The following is a 20,507-nucleotide window of genomic DNA, read 5'->3' as shown; positions in this document are numbered from 1 at the left end:
GTGAAACCTGTTAAATGTTTTCATAGTCACATTTGACAGTTTTCAGTCTAGTTGTGTGATGTGCAAATTCCCTGATGCAAGATAACTTCTAAAATAGTTCTTTAACTTTCCTAGGGGAAGAAACCGTGATTGCCGTTCCACACGGGAGCCGCAGTGTGAGAATTACACTCAAAGGACCAGCACACCTTGGTATGAGCTGTTTTTCTGTTCTTATTCATACACAGAAGATACAAACTGAGCCTTGTCTCTGAACTCATCCATTTTAAGAATATGGGTAAAATCATAACCTTGATTCCTCTTCCCATCTTTAATATCCAGCTTTGACATTGTCTTACAGAACAACAAAAGACTACTTACTAAGTAGAAACAGAGTAAAAGAAATAGTACTAGTGGTTTCTTCATTGATCTAAACCAAATAGTTTTCGTATAAGGATTCTATAATCAGGTACAATCTTAAAATACATGCAAACAGTTCCAACATAATTCTTCTAAATGCTCATGTTTGGGATTGATAGCACTTAAATATGCTGGTCCCAGATTTCTGTTGAAGATTTTGAGATAAAGAAGGGACTTGTAATGGACTGAGGTATCCAGATCAACTCTTCAAATCCATAAAAGGACCAAAGTTGATAACCTCCATGTCTTGTAGAAAGGAAACTGTGTGATTTAGTTCCCTCTGGATGTTAGCACAGTCCTGTGATGTTGCTTTTAGAAAGTGTGAGTGACTGTGGACAATTATGGGCTTGATACTTCAAGCTATTGGCTAAGTAAGCTTTAATTCAGCCAAGCACATAAGCGTAGGCTTAACAATAAGGATGCAAATAGTCTAACTGAGATTACAACTTTGACCTAAGAGCTAATAAAGCTGTTGATGAGCAGTGTTCTAGAAAAAGTAATTTAAGTAAAATGAGCTAAGGTAAACAGAAGACAAATAATCTAAACAAGCACTGTTTCCTTGTTAAAATTTTGATCATGATGTATTACCAGTGAGAAACAGCTTGTTATATTTTCTGATGGTTGTCTGATGGTAGTAACTATGGTCATTTCTTCACCCATTGACCTGCTTGAGATATAGAGTTGTAACCACTTCAGTGATAAATAGTAATGATATACCAAGAAGTGAAATAAACCATTCATATTTCAAGCAAATATTTTTTTTTTTTATTAGCAACAATGGAAGGCTCTGTCCAAGTCATAGAAATAAAAATGACTTTTATTGCTATGTGATATGTAAACAGAAGAAAGAAATGTATTTCACTCGAAAACTACTACTCTTCTTCGTTTGCTTTGAAGAAATGCCATCATTTCAAAGAAAAAAACCAATACTTATATTTTCAAATAGCTCCAGAATGACTTTTAGATGCCATGCTGATATTAACAATAGGAAAAGCATAGCTTAACCTTAAAGTATATAATACTAGCATAACGAATACTGGAAGAAGTGTATGAGGGTGTTATCTTGACCACTTCCAGTCAAGACTCCTGCTTTGCTATTTCCTAATTAATTCTGCAGAAGAAAGCTGTTGTTTCAACTTCACCAGGAAAAAGTATTGGATTCAGTGGCTCCTGGGGGATTTCTGGAAAGCTCTTGAGGAATGCAGCAGCAACTCGTTAACTAAGTACAGAGTGCTCCTGGCTTCCTACCCAGGGTGGTTCCATAAAGAAGCTGTGGCTTGGCATTACTTTTGTAGCTAGTTCTCTAGCTGGAAGAGAATTGTGAAATGTTCCTTTAACCACTTCCCCCAGCACATCTGTTTGCAAACCATTGAGGGTTTAGACATTTGTTACCTTAAGTGGCAAAAGCAGAAAACAAGAGGGAGCTGTTGGAGTAGGGGATGGAAATTGCATTGCTTCCTAGTCAGATCTTCAAGAACCTGTATTCTAGAGGAGACGATTGTGTTATTTGCTTGCCCTCGTTACTGCCTTGCATGTACGTTTGACAGAGTTATTTTTCACTTAGAATATCTTTGGTTTGCAACTTTATTGGCTTGGTGAGGGTGCGCTGCTACACCTAAATGCAGAGCTTAAAAAAAAACAATCTCTTCTAATTGCAGGCTCCATTTGTCAGTCATGTTCTTCCTGGCTTGTAAGGAGGTGAATTTAACAGGTGGAGCAGGGACTACTTACTGCAGAATGTTGTACTGCCTCCAGTATGTTTGCTCTTCAAGTAAATGCAGCAATAGCAAACATTTGAAGAGCACTATAGAGTATCTGGCACTTTTCCCTTTGTCCTGTGTTATTTTGTGCTTCATCCTGGGCTTTATGGTCTGCCCTTGTTCCAAAGAAACACAGCTGCTGGATTAATCAAAAATGGAAAGCTGGTTTGAGACGTACTGCGTAACAGATCTGAAACAAATAAATGCTCTGAATGTTGTTTTACAGTCAGCAGCTTATGCTGAAAGACTCATTTATTTGTAGCTGGTATTTTGTTTGTTCTTATGGACACTGTAAGTGTCATCAGATAGCAAAGGTGTTACTTTACTTCTCTCTGTTTGGGGTTTATTGAATGGCTTGGTTGAAAATAACCAAGTAATCTGTATAAAATTGGTTGTGAATGAAATGTTTCACTGTACTGTTTTGTTCTTGATTTGGACTACATTATGGCTTTTTGACCAGTTATTTTAAGAGCATTATAATCAAAAGAAAGACTGAAAGTTCTCTGAAAGTAATCCTCCATCAGAAGAAACAGGAAAACCAGAAGCTAATATTTTTACAAGTGGCCAATGCTAGATAACTGAGTTCATGAACTTAGGCAGGTTAAATTTCACTTTAAAAAATACTGGAGCTTTTTTCTTCTTTTTGTCAATTTCTTCTCCACTTCCAGAGATTTGCATTACTTGACAATATTTAGCCATAAATCTGTGCACTACTTTGTCTTCAAATTGTTGCTAGGAGGATGACAGTGTTGCCTGTGTTTTCCAAAGAATGCATTGGTTTATTTGGGTCCTCTGCCATATGTTTTGAGCAAGTAACTTGAATAAGAAAGAAAACTTTTGAGTAGGAACATTATTTGCTCCTTCTTGTGCTGGAAACAAGAGCTGTTTTCCTGGAGTTCCTCACGCTACACATGGTGCAGTGTGTTCTCACACTGCTCAGCCCTTCTCCTACCTGCCATTATGGATGCTTTTGCAGTGGGTCTTGCAGCCACAGCTGAGCAAGGAATTTCCTTGGGAAAACAACCTTTTATTTTTTTATTCTGACAAAGGAAGTGACATGAAGTAAGACAGCTATGTGTCTTTGGCACCAGTGATCATCTTGTCAGACACAGGTGACTACTCAAGAGAATTCCCTGTCCTTGTGAATCTGTGCATCTGGCGTCATTGTTCCTAGTGGAGATGGGTTGGACAAGGGTGCACTTTGATTCCTGAGATTTATTTTTTCTCTGTCAAAATAACATTTGATTCATCTCCAGATTCCTACCCTGTGACCCAGGTAGAGTCATTTTGTAGAAATACATCCTTCTTTAAACTTCCAGCCATGCATGTGATCTTTGCTGTATCTGTGAGAGTAGTGGGACCTAATACCAAAAAAATGGGAGATAATATTTGTACTGGATTTTATCATATAAGACATTTGCTAATTCAAGAAGTACATAGGACATTTAAAATCACTTCAAAGCAAGACTTAATGTATTTATGTAGGTGTCCACCAAGCCTCCAAAAGGGTAAATTCCATTATCTCACATCAGCTCTAAATGCTGCTCAAAGTGTTTGCCCGTTTCTAAGGAAATTACTGAACATTTACAGTACATACATACAGTACATACCGTTTACAGAAATGCACTTGGGAATATTCCTGTCTAGGCAAAGTGTTGGGCCTGTTTTCCCAGGTTCCTTTGCTTCTGGTGAAAATAATGAACTTGGTCAGTTTTGCTTCCTTCTGGTGTTTCACATAATTCTTCTGTGTGTTTTTTGTTTATTTATTTTGTTTTACAGATCTTTCCTTATGTCTTCAGGAATGCCTTCTGTTCCCAATATTTTGTATGATTGTGTCATACATTCTGGTAGTCCTTGATTTTTAGATTTTCTACTCAACATCTGATACTATAGATGCAGTTCCTGGGTCTGATTCACTTTATTATTACTATTATTATGAAATCAATTTGTAATTAGCTTAGAAAGATATATATTTTTAATCTAAGTGGCTTATTAGAGATCGCCCTCTGCTTGCCAGGTTGTTCTTTTATGTGACTGGCTCTTTTATTCTTCCATTGCTATGAGACCACATGCCTGAGTTTTATTGACCAAATGAAATGAGTTCTTCCTAATTTTAAGGATGTTTCATTTTCATAAATGGATCTGAAGAGAAAAAGGGACAAGGTGAAGTCTTACGGTGTCAGATATTTTTTTTGCCAGAAGTGATGACTTTGTACACATTTTTTGAAAGAATCATGTCCTGCCTTGCAAAATAGCAATTGTAATTCTTTCAAAAAATGAACGGTTAAAGGGAAAATTCTCCTATGTAGTCTGAATAAGAAAAAGAGAGATGTTTTTAATTCAAAATCAGTTCAGAAGAGTCAGTCAAAAGTAAGACTAGTTTATCTTAGTCTGTCTCTGGAGATCTGTCTACACACATTACATAATGTAAACAGCAGTGGGTCGTTGTTACTATGTTCACACAGTTTATACAGTATAAGCTTACAGCATTTCAAAAAAATCATAAAGATACTTCAGAGCAATATTTCTGCTTTTATTTGGCTTGTCTGGACATCATTTATTGCTATGAGGTTACTCAATTCTGATACAGCTTCATCCATGACAGGCTTATACTAGTATAGTCAGGTCTTGTTTGTATAACATATGGAAAGTGTGGAACTAAGTGGTTAACCGGAAAATTTATCAATGCAGAGGACATAAAGCTGAGCTATGGTTAGCAGCTTTGATGAAGGTGGAGTCTTGAAGTAAGATTCTCACATTGGTATTCACCTCGCCTGGCTAAAACACAGCAGGGGATCATCAGTGGCCGTGCTGCTACCTGACCCACATGTCACATGAGCTATAAACAGAACAGTCTTTGTATTCCTAAATTCAAATGATCATAAGTTGTTAACACAGCAGTTTCACTGAAAACTCATTTGAAAAGCAGTTTTCATACTGACAGTAATATGCCGTCCATGCCTTTCTCTAAACTTCCCTGACAGACTGTAGCCCAACCAGTGTATTTCAAGTGACTTGCTGTGCATGCTGTATTATGCAGATCCCAGAAATTCTAGCTTCCTTAAGTATATCTTCTTTTTTAGCTTTGTCTGCCTATAGTTCAGTCAGTTTGTTGGAAATGACTCAGTCCTAAAAAGCTTCGTCTGTCTTCTGGAGGCTGTGGTCTGTTAGTTTAATCTGTTTCCAAGGAATGCAGAACAGCACAAAAAGGGTTTTCATCACCACCTGTTTTGAGAAAGGGACATCTCTCAGGCAGCACTGCAGCTACCGACCTCCTGGCCTTGCTTTTTGCTATGGGAAATATTTGGAGTTAAGTTAATGACCTCTGCAGTGGGTAGAGTTATAAAGCTTTTGAGTTGAGTGTTTGGGTGAGCTTGATGTCATTCAGACTTCTCTGCAGACTGATTGCTGAAATTGCTAGGCTCTAGTTGTTTCAAATATAAATTAGTTTTCTAAATGTATTGATTCTATTAATTTTGAGTTTCAACTTGTCCTGCTGAATGTACTGCTTAATAGCTGGATAGAGTGCTTTTCTAGGAAAAAAATGTCTCTGAAGAGCTTTTAGTATGGAAGAATAGTGTGATCATGTACTGACATGTCATGCAATCATGCATCAACCTATAATCTGAAGTGGCTAATATTCTCACAGATACTCACTGTATTCTTTAATGCACATATTCTGATAACACTTGCAGAGTAGAGTTGCAAATGTTACTTTCTGACTTCCCTGAAAAGAGAAAGTAGCCTGTCTAAACTTTCAAATTGTGTATTTCGTCTCTAGTTATAGAGTCAAAGACACTACAAGGAGACAAGGGAGAACACAGTTTTGATGAACCTGGAACATTTGTCATAGAAAATACAACTGTTGAATTTCAGAAGACTACAGATAGGGAAATCATAAAGATCCAAGGACCTCTTGGTGCAGATTTCATTATCAAGGTGGGATATGTGTGTGTACAAGGCTACAGAGATACTGCAAGTATATGCAACAGACTAGGGAGCTGTTGATTGGCTTGTAGCAATGTTTTAGTAAATAAGGAATCCTAATTAAAACCCAGAGGTAATTTATACTAATCACATCCAGGCAAGTTAAAATGTTATGTGGTTGATGTCGCTGCTGTAGTAAAAAGTACTACATGATATTTAATGGTAAAAAATGTCCTATACTTTTGTTTTAAGCATTACTGAAATATTACTGTGCATTGTACTGATATTAATCCAGTTGAAGACTGCCACCTGCTGAATCTGAATGTTGCTTCCCGCAGCACCCTAAAATGACTCACAGACAACTGATAGTCCAGCTTCTGACTGTTTCTAATCCTTTTAATTTCTGTTACACACAGACCACATATCAATGTATGTGCATTTATTGCTGTGTAGAAACTTACCATTGCTTGGCTGCCAAAGGAAGGTATTCGCACAGTTTTCCATTGGATATGGAAGATGTTTAAGTGCTGTCACCACTCTTGGCTTTATCTTTGTTGTTGTAGAAACAGACTTTCAATAATGTTTATTATTTTGTATCTCCGATATCACATGTGCAGTTAGACCTGCATAAACGTGAAGCACTATGCCTAGGCCAGTTCTAGTTCTCCCTCTACAGCAAATTCTCAATGTTTTGCTGATGAGATAAAACAGAAGAATACAACTGGGATGTTCATCAATAAAGTAATGATAATCAAATAAAAGTATTATTACCTTAAACAATTGGAAAAACAAAATGATGTACAAAGTCAAGTATTTACTTGTCTACTGGAAATTTAGATTTATTGGATTTTCTTGAAGTTTTATACCTGTTGCCATAATACTGTTTGCACTATTTTTACCTATGAATTCTATTTTGAAATGCCATAAATAATGAAGTACATTATACACACATGTTGTAATGGACCTTTCTCTAGACCAGGTACTCTGGATTAAAGGAGAGTGTGGTTCAGTTCTTCTTCTATCAACCTATCAGTCATCAATGGAGACAAACAGAGTTCTTTCCCTGCACAGTGACATGTGGAGGAGGTAAGTAATGGCAATTTTTGAGGTGTGTTTACTAGTGACGATGGAGAGTTGCTGATTTACAACCTTGATCTACATGTTTCTTGATTAAATGTTTGTATTTCTTTGAACATTGGTGGTGGTTCTTCAAAAAAAGAAAATGATGACAGAGTAGCAAGGAAGTTGTTTTTCCCTCGGTTAATGTAACTGTGTTTATCTTGTATTCAAGAAGTCTTGTTCTCGTAGTTGGATTGATCATTGGGATAAAATCTCAAGAGATAAAGATACAATATTTAGAGTGGAAAATAACAATTTCTAAATGATATTTTAGGAAAGTTAACAAAGAAGAACAATGAAAAAATAATCAAAAGATTAAGAGAAGGGAGGTATTTCTTACCACAGTGGTGGACACAAGGGGCAGTTTTAGAACACTTTTTTTGGAAGCTAGTTACATAGAAAACAGAATAAATAGAATTGAAGGAACTATTACCTGTGGCACTGGTAATGTGGTCTTGAGGGACCAGCACTGCCGCCATGACACCTCCAAGATCCTGCTCTGCTCTGGGCTGAACAAATCCAGGAGCCTCAGCCACTCCTCACACACCATTCCCTCTAGCCCCTTCCCTATCTTTGTTGCACTCCTTTGGATGCTAAGAGCTTTGTGTCCTTCTAATGTTGTAGTGCCTAAACGTGCACACAGAGCTCAAGGTAAGGCTGCAAAATGCAGAGCAGACTAGGACAGACCTCACACAGTAGTGTGCCTGAGGTACCCCAGGGTATGGTTGGACTTTTTGGCTGCCAGGACACACTGCAAACTCAGATTCAGCTTGTCATGGTGATTCTCATGGATTGTATTTATTAATTCTTCCCAAACTTATCTGATAAGGAAAGAAGTGTGCAGCATCACAGTTGATTTTGCTGATTGCATGTAAGCAACTTTATAGACACTGTATAGACTCAAAGGTCACATTTACTTTCAAAGTTACTAACTCAAATACAGCCTTATTCAGACTAATGCTATGGTTTGAGACTTACAGATACACATCTATCTCTTTGAAATCAGTCAGTGTTTTCAGTGCCTGGCTTCGTAGCAGCATATTCATAATATGAATCTGGTATCTGTATCAACGGAGATTGACACTGTTGATAGTAGTCCTAAGAGAGGAGAGGCTGGTGAGTGAAGAAGCACAAAACTTACCCACGGAAGTAGGAATCGTAGGGGTGGCATATCGCTGAGGCATGCAGGGGAGTTTTACTGCAGCTGCCGGACTTAAACCTGTTGACTGGATTCAGCATGCCACCATTCCTCATTGAATTAAAATATATTTAATTCTGTAATCTTCATGTGTGGGGAGGGGGGAGTGTTGCAGGGGCATATCAGAAAGCACAGGCAAGCTTGGATGAACAAGAACATTTAAAAATGTATCATCTTTGCAAGTGGCATCTCTTCTGGGTTCTTACAGTACTTGTGAGAACAGGAACATGCTTTGAAGACTGGAACTGCTTAGCTCTTCTTTATGGTTATCACCCTCATGCACGATGACACTTTGAATCAGCCAAGAGACGCAGAAATGAAGCCATTGATATATGATACTATAGCAGTTTCAATAGACACTGGCTCTTCAGCTGTTAGTTTATAGACTCCATTTGGATTTTCATTCTTGTGGTTTCAAACTTTTTTTCTTTGCACATACCAGAACATCCTCCTCCTCTCCTCATGTTAAGTCCAAGTCAGTTCTTCTGAATGAGCCTTTTTTTCTTAGCCAGAAAAGAAACGCGGTGGTTTATAAAACTCAGATCCCTTCTGTTAACCAGTCTTTCCACATAATTTTTTTTTTCATTATTTTTTTTTTTTTTTCACCAAGTAGTTACTTCAAGTTTCCTTTTGTTGGCTCTTCAACTAGGAATGTTCTTGAAACTATTTCTTGGTTTTCTTCAGTTTAACTTAACATAGTTTTTGGATCTCATCTTCAATTCCTCTGGTTTTCTGGCTTTCTGTTTTAACGTTGCTTTTTTTTTTAATTTTTAAAATTTTTAAAATTTTTTTTTTTTTTTTTTTAGCATGCATAACCATGTAATAAAGCTCTCACTAGCATACACTTTTAACTCTTCCTTGGGGGAGGGCTGTTATAAATTGTGGAATGTGTAGTAGAACCATATGACTTTGTAGGGTTGCCTTGTGACAGGTGAGCTGTTCCATTATGTCACATGTGACACATTTATGTATGCTTTTACTTGTATCCTTAGAGCATTATTAGAGCAATGTGTCAGAGTCTCATGTAGAATTAGGATAAGTTAACATAACTGTTGCACTGAATTACCTTTGATGAAAATCTAGCCTTGTATGCTCCTGTGCAGTGTTTCCATTTTTAAAAGCAAATCAAGGAAAAATAATACTCAAATTAACTCTGTGGAACCACATTGTTTGGAGGGATTTGGAGGGGAGAGTGGTAAAGGGAGAAAGAAAAATCTGCTTTAATTTATAATTTATCTCCGTTATTACAATTTACCTTTGCTTCTGCATTAGGTTATCAGCTTAATTCTGCTGAATGTGTGGATATTCGTCTGAAGCGAGTTGTTCCTGATCATTATTGCCATTACTACCCAGAAAATAAGAAACCAAAGCCCAAGCTGAAAGAATGCAACATGGATCCCTGTCCTTCTAGGTTTGTATGAGAAATAAATTAAAGTATGTGGTGTAGTCATATACTAAGGAACAAGTAGTCATATTTAATTAATTTGGGTTCTTTTAATCATTAAGGCTACTCAGTCTTGGTTGATTACTGCATGCACTGAAGGCTGGCATCAGGCACTGTTGTCACTTGGTTTGTAGTATCTCTCAAGTGTTGTGCATAGCATGATTTTGCTTTATACCAATATTACAGATGTCAATTAGCCTTTTCTTCAAGGGCTAATTCTGTCTTCTTTAATTTGCTGAGTGTAATGGCACTGGTATGAGGTTTTTATGGTGTTTTATGGGAAAACATCGCATACCTGTTTTTTGGATTATATCAATCCTGCCATTCAGAATTTCTCATTACAAACAGGCAGTGGCTCTAGTTCTCACTCAAGTTTTGGATGTAGTTTATCTTGGTTTATTCATTTATCTACCAAAAAGTCTCATTCTTTTGTACTGCAGCGTTGATGATAATAGAAGTTAGGGGCTTCATTCTTTCATGTGTGTATGTGCATGTATTTCTTGTTGTTGTTACTAGTATTACTTTTACATTCAGAATAGAAAAAAAAATATTACTCGTGGTACAAATACAACGGGATATTATTGCCAAATTATAAAAGCTGTGGTATACATAAATTGTATTGAATTGCACTACAGTATTTCAAGCTAACTTTTGGATTGTCTGATGAGGTTTCCTGGCTGTGCTAAAAGAATCTTAAAATAACATCTCAGTATCAAGTCCCAGAACCTCACTGTAATATGCCAGCTGGACAAACTAGAGTTATATGGAAGAAGAAAAGGAAACACACTCAATGGATTTCATTTCCTATTGCTAAACTGTCCATTTCCTTTCATTCCTGTTGAACATAATCGTCAATAGTGACCTCTAACAGTTATAGATGTACAGTCTTTCAAGACTTTTTCTTGGATAGCTGATCGCTCTATGGAGTGGTAAGACTTCAGTAAAGCTTAATGGCAATGGGTGCCAAGTATTGCAAAGTTGGACTTGGAAAATAAGAGCAAGAAAGGGTGTAATTCTTCTTCTTTTCACATTTATTGTATGCAGACAGAAAAAGAGGACTACTACTAGATATAATGCCATATTTCTCAGTATTGAATGTAGGGCTTCATGCTGACACTTCAAGCAAACTGCCATAGAAGGATCCTAAGCACCATTCAGACCTATCTAAAATTAATCCTGAGGTGCATTTATTTCACTGCCATGCATGCTCCTCAGAGGTCTTCATTACAGATATAAGATTGTATTTCTTGTTAGTAAAGTAGCACAGATTGGATCATTGAAAATATAGTTCTCTGCTGAAGGTATTCTTTCTTTCGTTCTTTTTTTTTTTTTCTTCTTCTATTTTTTTTTTTCTCTTTTCGTGGAATTAAGTGGAGAAACTGTGGTGAATAGATCTCTCTCTCCCTCCAGAAAATTTAAGATTGTATGAGTCATTGTTGGCTACAGAGGTAAGTAACTTGCAGTGAATATAAGATTCCCTCGTTTCACATTGGGAATTAATTACTTGAAATATGATTGTGTATTAGTATGTATGTAGTTGGTGTTGAGCCCTGGATGTAAGAAATAATGCTTCAATATTTATTTTGTTGACAGTGATGGATTTAAAGAAATCATGCCATATGATCACTTCCAGCCACTTCCTCGGTATGTACGATCACGGCAGCATATCTCAATTTTGACTGTAAATTCACTACTTTGAGTGAATTAGATCATTGCACATTGTCTTATGGTGCCTTTTGCTGTAAGTAGCAAATTTATAACAAAATCCTGTATTTCAATTTTGAACCTTGCACTTTGGGTAATTAGCTTTGCAGTAAGAGGTTAATTTGCTCTTATTGCAAATAGCAACTTGAAAGACTTAAGCAAAGAGCTGTTGCCCTAATCCTTCTCTTGCTGTACCACTAAGAAGAGTATCTCATTTAAAATTCATGTATGGATTATTTTATTGAAAGATTTTTGGTTTGAAGGTGGATGCAGTGAAGATATTCAGAAATGCAACTAGTCTCCCTGTGTTACAAGACTCCTTGGTTCCCCTTCAGTTGAAAGACCTTATTTAGTATTTAGACCTACACTCTATTTAATGACAACAAGGTTGACATGACACTTTAAAGATACTGTGTTGTATGAATGTCTACTGACTGAAATTAAGACACGAGAGCACAGATTAATGCCTTTTATTCGTTTTCTTTTTCCTCTTTCATCTGCCATCAATCACAGAATTGTAAGGCTCCTCTGAAATGTTTAAATGCTTTATAAAGACATTAGGACTAGAAAGCATCGAGCCAGACTTACTGTTATTGTAAAGAATTATAGTCAATGGAGTTAGATGTGTATTTACCCCAACTGAAGCTCTGCTTTAGAATACAGTGAAATGAATAATGTATATTTTTCTAAATGACTAAAGATATGAAGTAATAAGGATGAAATCATAGACTTGCATGGCTCAGTGGAGCTACTGATTACAGCTGGTATAAATGGGCAAAGTTTATTTCCATAACAATTTGTGCTTGCTGTGGATCAGCTCTCCTGTGATGTATTCTGGCTTTCATACACCGGCTGAGGTCTTTTCATTTACATCTTTATTCTGTGAAGTTCTGTAATTGTTCTGCATCTCTCTCCTTCCATTTCTTCTGCCAATTCTTCTGTCAGTTCCTTTTTGTTCTGATCTCCTCTGAAAATCAGCACAATTTATTTTCATGAGTATTTCATCTTCTGAACCACTCAGCTGGAGACAAGCTGGAAGAGAAATTTAATCCCCTTTCTGTGCTTTACTGTGCTCAGCATGTTTGCATGACACTCTGGTGAGATGGATTATGTCTGTGATAAAGCTATGGGCAGGTTCTATTTCAAATATCAAGAACTACAGACAAAGGCCCACCTTGTTTCAGCACCTCTGTGTGTACCATCAGAAGATGTCATGGTCTTTCTGTGCAATGCTCAGGAGTAAGAACTGGAAGATGGAAGCGGATGGCCAAGCTGGGCTCAGAAATTATGCCATCAGGATGGAAAAGAAGACATAGGACATACTAATTCACTGTGTTCCTTCCATTGGAAAGACACATGAGGAAACATATCAGAGGTGTAAAGGCACCTCTTCTTACTGAAATTTCTGAAATACTTGCAAGTATCAGTGGGGTGAATCTGGTCCAATGTGGATGTAAGTCTTGCTTCAGTGTAGTGAGGTGTTCCTTTTCTGTGTTGTTGCCTGTAAAGTAATTGCCTTGTGTTAGTCCGTGTCAGATCTGCAGGGCTTTTTCTGTTTTTTTTCTTTCTGCTTTCCTTTGTCTTACCTGTTCACATGCAAACACAAAACTATTATTGCAAAGCAGGCAGAAAACCAGTGTTGTAGATATGCTTGAGTAAAGCTGTACAGACTACCTCACCTCGACCAACAATCATACATCACACCTCCTACATAACTCAAGGGCCATCTGCAGTCCTGTGGCATTTACCACTACTTGCCCATTCACTCAAGGAAGTTGTGGGAAAGTTGTGGTGCACGCCACAAGATCTTGAAAGAGTTCTCCTGTGGCTAGAGTTGTAAATGCCCCACTGAAATATTTTTACAGATGGAGAATTCTTTGAAATAAATAGAAAAATTTCCCAGGATGAAAATTTTCTTTTAAAGCTCTTGGAATGCCTCCATTTATTTCAGACTTGTTGGACTGTTGAGAATCCCTTGACAGCTGTGGGTTCTGGAAAATATCTCATTGACTGCCTGTCCAAGACCCCCTTTTCCCCAGTAGCTATGGACCTCACTCCCCATCTTGAAAATGCTTTTGAGAGTGTGGGATCTGGAGTGTGTTTGAAACTGATGAGATAAAGAAAAACAACTATAAAACTTTATGCTATAAACACTTGTAAGGCTAGTATTACATATAGCACAGTGAGCCTTATATATATGAATCCATGAGCTGCTAATTCATTGAACAGTTAATTGCTCTTTAGTTCCTGGCTTTTTCTATTTTTTTTCCCTTTCCTTTTTTTCCTTTTTTTTTTTTAAAGAAAATGTTTTAACACTGGAGATTCATTTAAAGAAAAGCGTAGTTGTTGCTTTTCAAATGTATTTTACATATCTGTGCATACGGCCTTATTCTGAATGCTTTTGAGTGTATACTTTGGTTAATGTTATGTTATGTTTTATGCCCATTCTTCTGATTTTTACCTGATTTTTCCCAAAACAAGTATTGGAGTTTCCCCCAAAAACTTTTCCATGAACAGATTTTTAAGAGTAATCTGCACCAGCGTGGGCAGTAGTGAGCAGCTGTGGGTAGCAACAGCCTCAGTCTGTTCTGTCTTTGTATAATCTCAAGTACGTATGCTTCATGTTCTCTGACAAATGTAAGAAAAATAAACTGTGAAACATATTGTATTTTGGTGATGTAGAACATCTCCAAGAAAACAATTCCAGTAATCAGACTTAGCGTATTATAGAACTTTAACATAAATATGAGTGATTTTCAGTTATGTTTGTGAAGCTTACTCAAATTTATTGTCCTATTTGTCTTTTCATTTTGCACATGAATTTAAGCCTGGAATAGCGCAATACAACTCTGTAATTCAATGTATTTACATTAAATGTGTGATAAGAATTAAGAAACAAAATATAAGTGCGTTTTAATTACATTGAGATTAGATTTTTTTATTTTTTATTTTTTTATTTTTTTTTCTCTCTAATAGTGGAATAAAAAATAGCCTTGTTTTTAATCCACTGTTTTTTTTCCAGGTGGGAACATAACCCTTGGACGGCATGTTCAGTTTCCTGTGGAGGTGGTATTCAGAGGAGAAGTTTTGTGTGTGTAGAGGAGACCATACATGGAGAGATTCTACAAGTGGAAGAATGGAAATGCATGTATGCCCCTAAGCCCAAAGTCATTCAAACCTGTAATCTGTTTGATTGTCCTAAATGGGTGGCAATGGAATGGTCTCAGGTAAGTTGAAAGTGTTCTAGACCATTATTCTTCTATTTAAAAGGAAAAGAAAATGAGAAAGAAAAAGCATCTAATCATGTGTTATCGTGTATTTGTGAGTACAGACGTACAGGAAGAAAAAAAAAAAACACAGGCAAAATTCATAGCATTTCATGGGATAAATTTGTTCTAATTAGCCTGGCCCAATAGTAATTAAAAAAAAAGTTAATATGTCTGTGTAGATAAAAATACATGTTGAATTATTTATTCCTCTTGAATTCCTGCTTTACAAAGAGGAGAAATTAGAGTAAGAGGTCAGACCTGTTTGCAATGAGGTTGGTTGTTTCTCAGTTCTTGATGTGATCTTTCACTCCATGTAATGGCTAAAGGCATGGCTGTCTAATGGCTGATGTGTCTGCAAGGGTGATTTTTCCAGCATTCTTAACTTTCATTATAGTAACAGGAACATAGAGCCAACTCATCTTGGCTGTAGTTATCTGATAGATAGCTCAGCACTTCAATAGTTTCTTAGTTCATCTAGATGACATCACTGTCTTGTAGTGGAGAAACAGTTCTCACAGCACGTCTGACCCAGCTTAAACTGGAAATGACCACTCTGGAAGTGCATATTCTCAGTACACAAACCCCTCTGTTTTAGACTGTTACCAATCAGATAAGCTTTACAGAACCCCAATAAGCCACTTTCTTTCCAAAAATTAACATTTCTTCATGCATCAGCCTTCTCTTTTTTCACCCAGAAATGCAAGTTCATAGTCACATCTCTGATATCAGATTAATTCTGGAAAGACTTAAGTAAACATATCATCGGTATTTCAAACTTAATTTTTATTACTATTTATAAATAAAAGAGAGAGTGAGATGGTTGCTTTATCTCCTACAGTGCACAGTGACTTGTGGCCGAGGCTTACGTTACCGTGTAGTGCTGTGCATTGACCACCGTGGGCAGCATGTTGGTGGCTGTAATCCACAACTTAAACTGCACATAAAAGAAGAGTGCATCGTGCCAATACCGTGTTACAAGCCAAGAGGTAAATGGAACTTCATCTGGGTCTGTTATTATTTTACATTTTTGTAAGGAGAATTAAAAGCCCCTAGTAACCCCTCAGAAATGCCAGAAGCTGGAATTTACTGGGACTTATTTTAGTCTTGGCAGAAACATATATTTTAATTATTGGTGGTAGGAGAAGTGCCTTGCTGATATTTGCTGATAATGTGGCCAGGCAGTCATAAGGTGAGCATGCTAACTACATCTATACAACTCAGTCAGACAGGGAAAACCAGAATTAATGAGTTCAAGGTGGTAAGGAATAGTTGTTCAGTAACACTTGAAATGGGAATGATGCTTGCATGTATCAGCTGGGATGTTGCTCTTTTGCATCTCGTTAAAATTAGGAGTCTTCTGTGCGGACTTCTTCAGTTCACTGAGTTATAAATATTTTTTGTATAATTACAGTGTTTGTAACAATTATGTGAATCGACAGATATTCTCTAAAAGAGCTGATGTAGATAATGTAGAAATGTTGTGAAGGTGAAAGGAAAAATGAAGAAGGGGAAATTGGGAGGAAGTAATATATTCTGTCCTTTATTCATTTCTGTCCCTCTGTGCCCAGAAAAGTTTGGTTGGTGCTACTCGTGTTTTTTTCAGCTTTTATTTCAAAGACCATGTTTCAGACACTCACTGTAAAGATTTACTCAGAAAGAGTGCAAATTATCTGCAGACAGCTTAATGTTTCTCTTTGGGATGTTCTCAGACTCTAGACTATTCTTCAAGCATGAAGAATTCAGGGTTAAACCATGAGGTGGAAACCAGCACTGAAAATTAAAGAGCTTTCTGGGATGTTAGTTTGGAGGCAGATATCCTCAAGTGTCTGATGGTGCCCCAAGAAAAAGCATCACAGAAGTATAGCATATGTAGACAGACTAAAAAAGGAAAAGCTAGAATTTATTGTTTTGTTTTGGTTTTTTTTTCCCCCTAATTGTTGCATTGAATTCTGTATTTGGTAAAGCTAGCTAATTTGACTAGCAGAAATAATTTATCTCATGGAAATCTTTTAATGAGGACAGTTTGTCTGGAGAACAACGTTTTTTTTTTTTGCTTTGCTTGGGCTTATAAAATTTCTGATTGGTTCAGCTTTAAACTTACATTAAATACATTAAAATGAGATTACTGGTAACCTCTCAATAAAAAGTGGTGTCAGGATGGAAATTTCCTAATGAATGATGTTTTATTATCCGCAATATCTTTATTCTGAAAGTTGAATAAATAGATCATTAGGCAATGTAAAGTATGAAGTGCTAAGGTGTATGATGCAAACATCTACTTATCACCTTGCCTTTGGGGGAATTGCCTAGTGTTGTTTATTTTTTCCTCTACCAGAAAAAAGTCCTGTGGAAGCAAAATCCCCATGGTTTAAACAAGCACATGAGATGGAGGAGACCAGAGCAGTCTCAGAAGAGCCAACGTAAGTACATTGTCTTACAGAGTGAAGAAATATTTCCAGCGTGTTTTGCAGATGATCTGAAATGACTGTTGGCTCTGCAGTTTGCTTTGACATTTGGCCCTCCTTGGAGATGAGTTGTGTTATAAGCTGTTCCTAATTTTATTCTCAACAGCATTGCTTCTGGAGCTCCTGTTTTGGATGACAGAGAGCTTAGCTACTCTATTAACAGTGTCCCTATATCACTCAAGCCACACAAAGTGATATTAATTTAAACAAATTAAGACTAAATGAATGCACAAAGAAGCATTCCATTTGATGTCTAATAATTATTTTCATATTTTTCCCATTGTGCTGTTACCTGAAGAATGTTAATGGCTTTGTCAGAAATTAAGAAGTATTTTGTAGGGCTGCCAGAATTTTCTTGGTGCAGAGAGACCAGTGCATAAAGAAAGTGAGAAAAAGCTGCTGGTATCTGAGCTTAGCTAAATCTGCGGGGATGAGCTTTGACATCTTGCGTATGTGTGTGTGTGAAAGACCACCTGGAATCTTTTTGGATGTGTTGAGTCTCCTTCAAAGCCGATTGCAATAAGCCTGACAACACTTATGGCCTGGGTATGGAAGCCTAACCTAAATCCAGCTAGGTTTGTTCTTGTCCCATGTATGTTAGGGCACGTTCACAATTCCTTATGTCCTTTGTGTACAGGTCTGCTTATATTTGTATTCATGTATTCAATATTTAACATATAACTTTCCATATTTTGTGAGCTTTTGAAAAGCACTCTGTTGTACTTAGCCAAATTCAGCACTCATTTGTAGCAGTTGCAGTTGAAAATAATTTAGGTGAGCTTATTGAAATGACTTTGGATTTACATCGCTCTCTCTGAAAGTTGAGTATGCCCCATAACCTCCCTGTTTTTCTTCCTCCATCTAACGGTTCCTGATTTCTGGCACACATGCGTGAGCAGGTGTGATCACGAGTAATAAAATCTTTACACCTGCAGCAACACACAGGAGAAACCTCTTGCCAAACAGGTGTTTGCATATTTGCGGTGACTGTACTTGAAGCCTTTCACTGCTTTAGCCTCTCAAGTCCGGGGTCAGCCAACTGTGAAGGGTTATTTAGCTCCCCAAACTGGTGGCCCTAAAGTCAAGCAGGTTAGTGCAAAGATGTAAAATCACGTGTGACTGTGAGATGGAGTGATAAAATCAAATGTGCTGGTTGAATGTCAGCATTGCCAGATTGACTGTGTAATGTCAGATTAGAAGTATAGCAGGCTGCCTCTCAAAGGGATTCAGCATGAGGCTATAAAGAAAATAATCTCTAACGTTACACAATCACCTGTGGCAGCCATGTCCTTGTGTAGTCTGTCTGCTTTTAGAGTCCTTCAGCAGCAGTTTGGCAGAATAAGAAAGGAGAACTGGCAGTGGCACAGCATGCTAGGTCAGAGTGTCTTTAGAATATAGTAGAGCTGAGCTGGGAATGTTTTAATGGGTTCCCTCTTGCCTGCTCCATGCAAAGTTTTTCATGCCTACCTAGACGTGACTGATCTATTCCACTGTGGCCATGCAGTGTGAGCGCAGACCTGTGATCTTAGTGTGCATCCTTTCACAGCTCCACAGCTTTGCTTCTTCCTGGATTTTTTTTCCTCTTCACTTACCCTGGAGTCCTAGATGTTCACCATGTGTTCTTTTTTGATCCTAATCTTATCCCAGGTGACTCTCCTTCACATTTTCTATAGGCATTGTTTCCCACATCTGAGGGGTTTCTCCAGCTGCTTCTTGCTGGTCATATAATCATTACTAATCACAGAATTATTAAGGTAGGTAAAGACCACTGAGGTCATAAACCAAGCATCCTTTTTGTAAAGGAAAAATAACAAAAACATAACCAAGTGCCTTACCAAATCCTATCTCCCAAACCAACCACATGACTTGGTTTGCATAACCTAAGAGAAGTGTGCAAGTGTGTTCTGTGTAATCTGTGCTTATGAAACAAAGTCCATGTGTGGATGTGTTCTATAAGAAAAAGAAAAGAATTCCAAGTAATAACAAACTTATACTAAAGTCTGTGTGCATTTAAAGAAACATATAAGAGTTTTGTATATCTGGCTGCAAAAGAAAAATCCATCCGACTAGAATGCACATTTTTTATATCAAGGAAAGATATTTTCATATATAATAGTGTATTTTCTTTACAGAAACAATTGCATTTGAACACGTATACCTAAAGGAATAACTCTGTATAGAACAAACATTACTATAATAAAACAACATTGAAACACTATGTATAGAACAAACATTTAATAATAAAACAACATTGAAACACTAACGATGCTTAAAACCATTAAACAGCTCTTGGGTCACGGATGGGTGTCGAAGGGGAGGTTCCTCACATGGATACAAGAAGTGCAGTGAGGAGCACAGTAAAGTCTGGAGTTTGCTTGTAAGTGCTACCAACTCCAACATCTTCAGAGAGGCTTCAACTTCAAATGCATCGCTAAAGCCATCTACAACTTTCTTCTCTGGGCCAAGGGGATTTGCCGGGGTGTCAAGTCCATATTCGTATATTGGATCGCACATAGAGCTGTCGTAGAAATCCCAGTATGAATCAGGATCATTGGCACTTCAACCCTGCAAGTCAGTTAAAATAATTTGCTAGGAAGGTCGCCATCTCCTGGCTGATTGGCATCTGAAAAATTGTCTTCCCTGAGCATGGGAGCATTGGGTCAGCACCATAAGACAGTAAGAGGCGGACAATGCCGATGTGATCATTTAGTACTGCATCGTGGATTGGTCCAATTCCACTCTCTGCGATGCAGTTCACATGAGCCCCGTTCTGAAGGAGAAATCGTGCAATGTTCAGCCAGCCACTGGAACAGGCCTCGTGCAGGGCACAGTAACCCGAGTCGTCGTGGTGGTGAATGTCACAGACATTGTTTTTCACGCAATACCGAACGACTGTCTCACAGCCCAGGTACGCTGCCCGCTGCAGCAGGGTCTCACCTGCGTTCTTGTTAACACGGATGGAGCGAGCCTCGTATGGCATTCGCCGGCGGGGCCTGGGCCTGGGCGCCTTCTGCGTGGCAGGCTGGGGGGTCAGCTGTGAGGTGGGCTGCTGCAGCCTCTTGCGCGGCTTCTGCTTGTAGGCATTGGCAAGCAAGGTGCTGTGGTGCAAAGTGGACTCTTCTTTTTTCATCACTTTCCTTGGTACAGCGACCATATCTTTGGTGCTTTCAGTGTCAGAGGAGTCATCCTCTGTCAAGTATGGCCTTTTTCTTGTTCCCTGCTCAT

General features: G+C 37.7%; 1 protein-coding gene across 10 annotated transcripts in view; it reads left to right on the top strand.

Moving 5' to 3' along the window:
- ADAMTSL3 (ADAMTS like 3) overlaps window positions 1-20,507 on the top strand; it is a 186,763-nt gene that overhangs the window by 108,900 nt on the left and 57,356 nt on the right. For all 10 annotated transcript variants that reach the window (XM_015873010.3, XM_085514963.1, XM_085514964.1 and 7 more), the window contains 8 exons: window positions 115-189; window positions 5,938-6,095; window positions 7,058-7,169; window positions 9,673-9,811; window positions 11,438-11,488; window positions 14,571-14,775; window positions 15,656-15,803; window positions 17,153-17,237. In XM_015873010.3, coding sequence (XP_015728496.2) covers window positions 115-189; window positions 5,938-6,095; window positions 7,058-7,169; window positions 9,673-9,811; window positions 11,438-11,488; window positions 14,571-14,775; window positions 15,656-15,803; window positions 17,153-17,237 — 973 coding nt within the window. The remainder of the gene's footprint in view (window positions 1-114; window positions 190-5,937; window positions 6,096-7,057; window positions 7,170-9,672; window positions 9,812-11,437; window positions 11,489-14,570; window positions 14,776-15,655; window positions 15,804-17,152; window positions 17,238-20,507) is intronic.

The sequence above is a fragment of the Coturnix japonica genome, chromosome 14 (assembly GCF_054131305.1).
Source record: "Coturnix japonica strain WE chromosome 14, WE-NBRP24, whole genome shotgun sequence".
NCBI classification, from domain to species: Eukaryota; Metazoa; Chordata; class Aves; order Galliformes; family Phasianidae; genus Coturnix; species Coturnix japonica.
Note: the sequence above shows the minus strand (reverse complement) of the source record. Positions and strands in the feature narration are given on the sequence as shown.